The sequence below is a fragment of the Mercurialis annua genome, linkage group LG1-X (assembly GCF_937616625.2).
Source record: "Mercurialis annua linkage group LG1-X, ddMerAnnu1.2, whole genome shotgun sequence".
Lineage (NCBI taxonomy): Eukaryota > Viridiplantae > Streptophyta > Magnoliopsida > Malpighiales > Euphorbiaceae > Mercurialis > Mercurialis annua.
This window is the reverse complement of record NC_065570.1, coordinates 72,115,015-72,124,618: the sequence shown is the minus strand read 5'-3', so window position 1 is coordinate 72,124,618 and position 9,604 is coordinate 72,115,015. Positions and strand designations below refer to the sequence as shown.

General features: G+C 29.9%; 1 protein-coding gene across 1 annotated transcript; it reads right to left on the bottom strand.

Annotated features, from left to right (window-relative positions):
* Positions 1–4,713: 4,713 nt before the first annotated feature.
* LOC126687411 (uncharacterized) lies at positions 4,714–6,619 on the bottom strand. The gene is made up of 6 exons (XM_050381975.2): positions 6,350–6,619; positions 6,018–6,169; positions 5,722–5,834; positions 5,506–5,591; positions 5,091–5,192; positions 4,714–5,005 (listed from the first exon to the last, which is right to left on the bottom strand). Exons 1-6 carry the CDS (start codon positions 6,457–6,459, stop codon positions 4,861–4,863), a joined length of 708 nt encoding a protein of 235 aa, XP_050237932.1. The 5' UTR covers positions 6,460–6,619; the 3' UTR covers positions 4,714–4,860.
* Positions 6,620–9,604: the final 2,985 nt, after the last annotated feature.

The window sequence follows — 9,604 nt, the reverse complement described above, 5'->3', positions numbered from 1 at the left end:
AAATTAATTTTGGATACAATTAGAGTCTCTTTATTTTTAAAGTAAAACAATTAACCCTTTTCATTAAACAACATTAGAAACACCCATTAATTGGTCACATGTCTCTCATGATTCCATGTAGAAAAAAATATTCAAAAATAATTTTAATGTTAATAATATTTTATCATGAATTTGAGGGGTTAAGTGTCCGAAAAGTAATGGATGTTTTAAGGAGGACACTAAATCTTTACCTAATATTGGTGTAAATTTTTCATAATCATATAGTTCATAATAGAGACAACACATATTATGCTTAAAAATAATAAAAGTGCAGCAGCCTAATAATAAGAAAGATCGTTTTAAAGAGGACACTAAATCTTTACCTGACATTGGTATAAATTTTTCATAATCATATAGTTCATAATAGGGACAACACATATTACGCTCAAAACTAATTAAAGCATTATACCTGTGAGTTGAGCCTTTTGATTAAATCCCTCTATAATCAAATTCAAATTTGCAAATTCAAATCCATATTTTGGTATTTGTATTATATCATCATAAAAGTGAGTTGATTATCACTTGAAAGAATGCGATAGTCGCTTGAAACCGTCTTAACCGTAAAATTCTTGATGATATAGACATTTTCTTCTTGTAGTTGATGTTTGAACTTTTGAACCATTCTATTTATAATTGTTGCTTGCATCATTGTAGCCTGTTTTTTATAAAATCAAAGAAGCATAATATAATTAAATGACTTTAGAGCATTAACTATATTTTATTATAAAATCATACATCTTCGTCCATCAAAATTATGTTTATGCAGCTATTCCGATTTGTTGTGTTCCCAAAATTTGATTCCCATATTCTTGTAATTCTTACTTTTATTGTCCAATTATCTCGATTTTTTCGATATCTCCAAACAAAGTGTATGATTCCATTTTTCTTGTAAAAGAATGAAAATTAGTTTTAGTCAGTAACATTCAACTTTTCAACAAAATTAAAATTTACAGAAAATTCAAAAAGAATCTAATATTCAAATAAACAAAATATGAATTATAAAAATAAAACCGCCTCAACAAATTCAACAGAATAATATTACCAGCTCTTTCAGTAGTTCTTGAAATTGAAAACTATTCTAATAGTGACTCTGTTAATATATACATATAATACAGAGAAAGGTTTAAATATAAAAGAATACTTAAATATTAGAATTGTTTTAGGATTTAAATTATGACTTAACTTGTACTTGAGTTTTTATAAAATTACTATAACTATTATTTTATAGATTATTTTAATTATGTAGATTGAGATAATATCTATTATATCCTAATCAATAAATCATTATTATAGTCATTTAAAAAAATCACGATTAAACAGTTGAAAAGAAAATATGTGATTTTTTTTAGAATTTGGTCTATGTTAAGAATGTTAAACATGTCAAGCCTTTGCACCATCAACATATTTTTGATTGCAAATACTCAATCCTAACATATAGCTGTAAACAGAATACCTGGAACCCAGCAACAAATAGAAAACCATCAGCCGAGAATTGAGATACATAAGCATGGCTAGTGATCTGGTCAATAAGCCAAGGACCATTGACATGCAAATATCTTCCAAAGATATGACAACGATCAGCTGCAGAGAGTCTCCCTCTTTCTGATCATTAAACCATAATCTTAAAGTTTTTTTTTAAAAGAATCACAATTTAATAATTAAATGAGTAAACTCTCTAATATGATTTAAATAATTAATTTTCCTATATATAATTTGATTTAAAAAAACAAAATAAATTAAAGTTACAAATCAAGACGTAAAAGAACCTATATGGAGAATTGAATTACCAATGTATAAATGTAAACTATAATGTATAAAAAGTCACAAAAGCATATTCATTAATGTGGTTATAGAAAGTTCTAAATTTTTGTACAGATGACTTGAAACTAAATCATGACCATGTTTCTCGATTGAAATTGTCCCATTTTATTTGCCTTTCCTATCGTCTCTATATTACTGTTCAGTCTGTTCACACCATACATATATTATTCAAACATAAGTGATAGCAAAGATAGAGGCATGTATGTATGACAGAAAATAGTTAAAAAAGGGAAGATGCGTGTATGTATGACGGTAAATAAAAAGATTCTAAAATTCAAATTGCTTAGGATTAATTTTTATAATAGTAATCAAAAATAACAAAAATATAAACATTAAATTATCGACTCATAAATACAATGAAAATAATTAGTGATTGCAACCACTATTTTTATTATAACACCGTTAACTGTGTGATGATGATAGTTGTATGATGATAACCAGTATTCACATATCTATTTAATAGGTAGTTTAAAAACTCCAACTATTAATGTTCAAATCCATCTCTAAATTCAAGAAACTCATACAGAAACGGAAAGAACCCATATTTTCATATATGAATGAAAAATAAAAAGGAATCCCAAAGATAATATTCTTCCGTTTTTCTATGTTTGATACTTTCTCAATAAGAGAATATAAAAGAAAACAATAAATATCATGTAAGCAGTATTGAGCAGGTCTTTCAAATAAAATAGCTAATAAATCATAATATCAATAGTAGAATACCTGGATTTGTCAATCCTACTGCTCATGTTATGAAGTGAGCAATATTATATTCAGTTTCTCAATTTTTTGATAGAACAATCGTGAAATAGAATGAGTATTTCATATTATTTAGTAGTCTAAATAGATTAAACTTCTTTCAATTAATTTTTAATATAAAAATAAAATTAAAATAGATAGTTTAAAAAGAATGGGAACTAATGGGAATGCTTTATTTGGTGAGAATGAATGAGAGGGCTCCGTTGGTCCTCTCAATTATATAATATATAGATTTGTAGGTAAATTTTAGACCAAATGTCGTAAAAAGGCCAAACCTTTTATAAAAGTTTCACAAAAGTCCTGACCTTTTAATTTTGTCGATTTTGGCCAAAAACTAATTATTTGGTTTCAGTTATGGCCAACTCTCAATTTGTCTATGTGGCGCCTATGTGACGCCTATGTGGCATGCCAAATATTGGAAGGTCATGATTTTTGTGAAACCAAATAATCCATTTTTGGCCAAAATTGATAAACTTGAAAGGTCTGGACTTTTGTGAAACCAAATAATCAGTTTTTGGCCAAAATCGACAAAATTAAAAGGTCAGAACTTTTGTGAAACTTTTGTGAAAAGTTTGGCCTTTTTATAACATTTGACCTAAATTTTATCCACCACAACATCTGTTGGGAGAGCCTATCACATTAAAATATATCATTAACTGTTTAAGAAATTAAATTGATCAATTGCACTATTGTTGGAATTTTGATGGTGCATTTTAATGTGATCGACTTTGTCCAAAGATGATGCAGCGAACCACCAAAAACTTTCCCAAACCATTTTATTTTCTAAAATAGAAAATGAAGGATGCAAAGGGGCAGTTAGTTCATCTTAATTAGATATTTATGTAATAATTGTAATTTTAGAGTTTTGAAGAATTGATTGTTTATATCAAATGAATTAGTAAAAAATTTCATTTACAAATGAATTGATTTTTAGAATGAAATTAATCTGTGGCGCATATATTATTCCATTGCCAACGAGCTTTACAAATATGGTTTGTTTCCCCTCTCAGTTTTCGCTCAAATTGGGAAGCAAGTCATTCTTTTATGGTTCATGGAAATCTATCATTTCCAGTTTATCTGCATTGGGTAATATTTTCTCTATCTCTTTATTTTGTTTTCATCTCTAGTTTATTTGGAAGTCTCGAAACTCTCTTCTTTCTCGATTACAAACTATAGCAGTTTCAGAGGTTATTCTATTTAGCATGGAAGCACATCGGGAGTTTAAAGACATTCTTAAAACTAATACCACATCCCACCCAACACAGACTCATGTTCAAAGGAATCCTCCTTCGTTACTCTCATTTCCTTTGGATACTATTCAAATCACTTATGATGCAGCTACTGCTAAGAATCATCACTTTGGAGTGGCTGGGGTAATAGCAAAAAATATTCAGCTTCAAACTATTTTAAAATTTTCTGTTGTGTTCCGTCATATCCGGGATCCAGGAATTTTGGAACGATTAGCTTTGCGAGAAGCAATGAATTGGGCTGAAAGCAACAATTGGAAGAAAGACTGTTTTAAAGGAGACGCCATCCAAGTTTCTACCATTATAAATTCAAAAAAAATGCACTAATTTATTATGGTAGAATATTTGTGAAGATATATGACATCTACAACAAGCCTTTGACATAACGTCCTTCCATTACATTCCCCGTTCTGTCAACAAGGAGACACACAACTGGGCTCAAATGGTTAAAGCTTCTATTCTTACATTTTAGGAATAGGAGAATTATTTTTGTTGTTTGGTTTCTGTATCTATCTACTGGATAAAAGAATTGTATATAGTGTAGATTTAAACCAAATATAATTAATATTCATTAAATAAATTCCATTGAACCAAAGATACCAAAATAGTGTAATTGCAATAATAAGGATCCAAGCTAATTGCAATTGCAATGTCAAAGAGAAAGAACCCATCTAATGCAATACTACCAAGAGACGTTCGGCCATGTTAAAGTGAGCACGACTTTAGCCAATTAGCTTTAACCAATATCTCAAAATATTGATACTCAGGACAGCAGATAATGTGCAGCAAAATCTATCTCCTCATGTTTAGCCTAGTGGTAGGATATGTTATCAATGAATGGTGTAGATTAGTGAACATGATCCCTCATTTTCTTTTGAACATGAGAGAATCCCAATCCTATCTGTAATTGTATTGAAAAAAATGTGCTACAAATTGGTTCTAGAATTTGAATAAACATGAATAAAAGAGTATAAAAATAAACAAGCAATTTCCCTCAACTATCTTCTGCATTTCTATGCTTCTTTGACTTCTTAATTGCACGGTTATCGTCGACCGAATAAGCAACTCCACCAGCAGTCTCATGCTCATGCACTTCAATTCCATTAGGCTGTGTCCTGTTCTTGTTTTTCTTGTTTCCACTATGAATTTAATCGACAAGTTAACATCTCACTAGCTTTCAATTTGCAAATGTAAGAACAACTTTCATCAATTTAGTAGTGAAACCTGTGCATTTCAGCATTTCTTTTTTGTTCATCTAACCAGCTTCGGCTTCCAGTGTCAGTTGCAATCAGTGATCCAGAGATGTGTAGCATATCCTCATCCAAACTGAAAATTAACAAATGCCAGCTTTAGAACATGAACGAAACCAAGAAACTACAAATTATAGCTTTAGTTTTTTTAGCTGAAAACAACAAATAAATTGACATTTCTGGATATTCATGTAACTATTACTATAAAGTTATTACAGGAAAATGATACCGAGCAAGTTCTCAATCCATGCAAATCAATTCTGATATTACGCAATATAACCATCTCATTCACAGTTATTAATGGACGAAGAACAAAGCATCTAACAATTCAAACAGATGCCATTATAAATGAACCTGCGCTATTGAAACTAAACAAAATAATATGTCACCTCTTGACTGCAAAAAGTATCGAAGTTCCAACCTTTATAATGTGTTGCTTGTGATATTTGCTAAAGTATATTCCCTCGCCATGTTTCTATAACAAAACAACACATATCAAGTCAGTAAATATAACTACGATTATCATCTCTTAAGCATCATTCGTAAAGGGAGTTACACAATGCAAGATCTTCAGAGCAACAGTGAGGATAACGTTACCTACGTACCCTAATTCTATATCTAAACTCGTCACGGATGTCTTCAGCTGTTATAACAGCAGATGAGAAACCTAGAACAATAACATTGATAAATTCTGGGGTAACTTTCACAACCTTCGCTTCTGAAAAATTATAAAATGAGTTGTTAAAAACATAGCATCGAAGCTCTAATGCAGACACATCAATCTGCAATTCATTATTTCTACCAACTAAGACTTTAAAAAAAATCATTACAAAATAATATTCAACATAATTAATTGGAACTTTTGAATGTTGACTGCTACATAATATGCAGAAAAAAATACCTAAAAGCATATCCGGCTTTGGAGAGAACAGTAAGAGTTCTGCTTTTAGTCTTACTCCACAATAAGGGTGAACTCCAGAAATAATTTTGGCTAGTTTATCTTGAAACTTAACTTCATAAGCTAATACAACACCATCAAAAAATTCACTTAACCTATAAAGAAATCCAAAATCAAGCAAAAATGAAAAGAAACACTTAAATAATAAAATTACATTAGCTTAAACTAATTTTTTATATAGAAATATGCTCCAAGTTTCAATTTCTTGACAAATGAGTGCAGAAAAATACAGAAATACAGAAAATGCAATGAAAAGAAGGGTAAAGGAAACGAACTTGAATTGCATGGAGCTCAGTTGACGGAGCACAGCTTGATTAATATTGTTAGTTTGAGATGGGTGTACATGTACTACCAATTCAGCTTCTCCTGTACGTATCCCCTCCATGTCGACCAAAAATGTTGAAAAGTTTTCAGAATTTGAAATTAGGGTTTATGTAGATGGAATAATTCTGCTTTTCAAGTTGGTCAAATGGAGCCCAGCCCATTAAGTAAAAGTCATCATTATAATTGGGCTAGTGAGGCCCGGAGAAGGAGTTAGATCCGACCCAAATCAGAACGAGTCCTGCTTATGGAAATAGATAAAGAGCTTTTTTTTGGTATATGGTTTTTTTGAACGAGTCTCAATTATGAGACGGTACCTTTAATTTTTTTAATTTCTAACTAATTTCTGCTTGAGTAGTGTATGTTACTTGCGGGAGGCAGACTCTGATTCTAAATTTTAAACGGCGGCATATATAAGTAGTGTATGAACTCGCAACCTCACTTAAATTAAAAAAACGTCTTACTAACTTATCTGCATCACGAGGAGCTAATAGATAAAGAGCATTAATAGTGAAGTAAGTAGGAAAAGAAGAGTTAGAGCAGCAACTTCCAACATAAAATTCTGGAGAAGTATGCATTGCATGTGCAGTAAAGGAATAAATGATTCATTTAAGGATGCCTTAATTAAGCAACACTTTTATTTATTTGCTCTTTCTTATTGAAGCAAATACTATAATGCGACTGTTATTGTTGCGTGTGAACTTAGTTTTAGAGGTTACTTGAGCCACCGGTGACAGCTACAGAGCGGGCTGCTGACTGACTACAGACTACTCCCATTTGTTTTTGCCTACTATATATTATTCAATGCTTTGCGAGGCATTAGATATGAAAATGATGGACATTCAATTCAACTATTTTGTTGATTTCTAGTAGTTGGACTTGGAATGGATCTGTTCACTGTTTGGTTCAATTATATAGTTGCTACTTAGTAAAAAACGGACATGACCATTGGTCAATCCATTTGGGTCGGACTTGGACACTTAGTTTCTATCTATGGCCAGAGGCCGGTTTCGAACCTAAACCAATCATAACCAAATTGGGACGGGGCTAAAGCCGGCCCAAAACAGCAACCATAAGGTTTTATGTTTTGAAATCACCGGTGCAGTTGATTCCAAACCGGCAATTCCAATTTATAACCGGATCATCATTATATTTAAAATAATTATTTGTAAATTTTACCATTTACCATCTACTAAAATGATTTTTTTTGTTACATTTATTGTATATTAGTATGAAACAAAGGGTCATTTGCGTACTAAATTCCAAAGTTTCACTAGCGATGTAATCTCATTTTTTAAAATGTTATATCGCATATTCTAATCTTTTTTAACATTGTGTAGCACATTTTTCATATCGCGACGTGTTTTGTAGCTTTTTATTAAGTCAAGAAGACTATAAACTATACAATGAAAATACGCGAAGGGTTAGAATGTGCGATCTCTAGAATAAATTGTGACATTTTGTAGAGAAGCCACTGCTTTGGAGACATAAATTAATCTCGGCTCCCATTAGTACAATTGATGGGAGATATGAGGAATATTTCTGATGAACAACATCACATAAAGTCTAAATATGCATAGAGAAGAAGCAATAAAGCTAAAGAAAATGCTCTTTTGGCTCATCCTCTGCCCTGGTAAATGATTAAAGAAAAAAAAACAAAGATTTAATAATGAAAGATCGGACCACAATAATTAAAAAAAGAGGGAAGAGAATATTGGAACATATGATATGATAAATAAGAAGACAAAATGGAGTTGATTCACATCTGAACCAATTGTCTCCATAAATCCCTACACTTCACTCTGCTTCGATGTTCCCCTTATACCACGCTCAAATCCTTTCTCTTCTCGTTATCATTTGTGGACCCTTTTTCCCCACCTCATCTTCTCTTTTTTATTTTAAGCACCTCAAATTATAATTATTATATACATTTATATAATCATTCAAATAATATTAATTGTATATAATTTAGAATAAATGAATTTGACATAGTGTCTATTAAATTAAGATAGAGATATTATATATTTTAATGTAAAAAGATATGCTAACTCAAACATTTAAAATGTTAAACACTCACTTTAAAATTTAAAAGTCTTATTCACTTCTCATTAATTTAAATTCAAGCTAAATATAATAAAAAAATAAAACCTGTATAATATTAATTTTCTTATTTACAAAATTGAGACCTTATTTATAAGAGAGAATATTCTGAATAGTCTCTCTAGTAAATATTGTACCTAGCATGATCTAAGGAGTAGTGGTGGTTATTGAATTTTTTTTTATTATAGAGCTTTGGTTTAATACTACTTTTGCTTTATGCCTTTTATTTTCTCCATAATAATCTCAATTATTTGTTTGTTCTCTAAAGTTTATACATCTATCTGAGACCCTTTGGTATTATTAGGTGCTTCTCTAACTAATAATTGTACCTTTTAACATACTCTCATCGCTAAATTCTTAATTAGTTTCATAATGCCAAGTTGCATTTTTTGTCTTCCATTTATCGCAAATTATAATATCTTTTGTCTCTTTACATGATTAGGAATTATCATTACGCGTTATTTAAACTTAATTATGAGTGTCAAAAATATGTAATATCAACGCTTTGCGAATTTTACTCTAAGGGTCCCAATAATTCCAAATTTTTGCAATTATTAATTCTTCTCTAACTTTTTTAAAAAAATATTACGTTTTTTCACTTTATGCTTTTTTTTTATTGAAATGCCCTCATCCAATACCAAAAACTCGATGATAAATAAAATAGAATGGTAATTGATAATTAAATTTATAGGGTGATAGTATTAGCTTATTATACACAATAATTTCACATATAAAATTTTATATATATATATATATATATGGAAATACAGAATAGTGTGATTAATTTGATTAAAATTGAGGGAGTCATGTTTATTTAAACTTGAGGGGGTTATATTCACAATTTACACCGTTCATTGTAAAAAACAGAGTATTTTAATTTGATTAAAATTGTATCTTTTTGATCTACAACGTTCATTTTACAATGAATGGTGTACATTGTGAACATAAAACCCCTGAAATTTCAATCCAAATAAAAATATTGAAAAGTGAAAATATAGAGATAGATACAATAGAAAAATATATTTGAATAAAAATATAATTCCAATTGAGTTTTTTACCAATAGATGTATAATCTTTATATATACATAGAGTATCTAACATTTTTCATG

Excerpts from the sequence above, each read along its gene's own strand:
- LOC126687411 (XM_050381975.2), bottom strand. The coding sequence starts at position 6,459 with ATGGAGGGGATACGTACAGGAGAAGCTGAATTGGTAGTACATGTACAC. Across the intron at positions 5,193-5,505 it reads ATACTTTTTGCAGTCAAGAG|TTTGGATGAGGATATGCTAC; the intron begins GTGACATATTAT and ends GTTAATTTTCAG. Across the intron at positions 5,006-5,090 it reads AGAAATGCTGAAATGCACAG|TGGAAACAAGAAAAACAAGA; the intron begins GTTTCACTACTA and ends TTAAATTCATAG.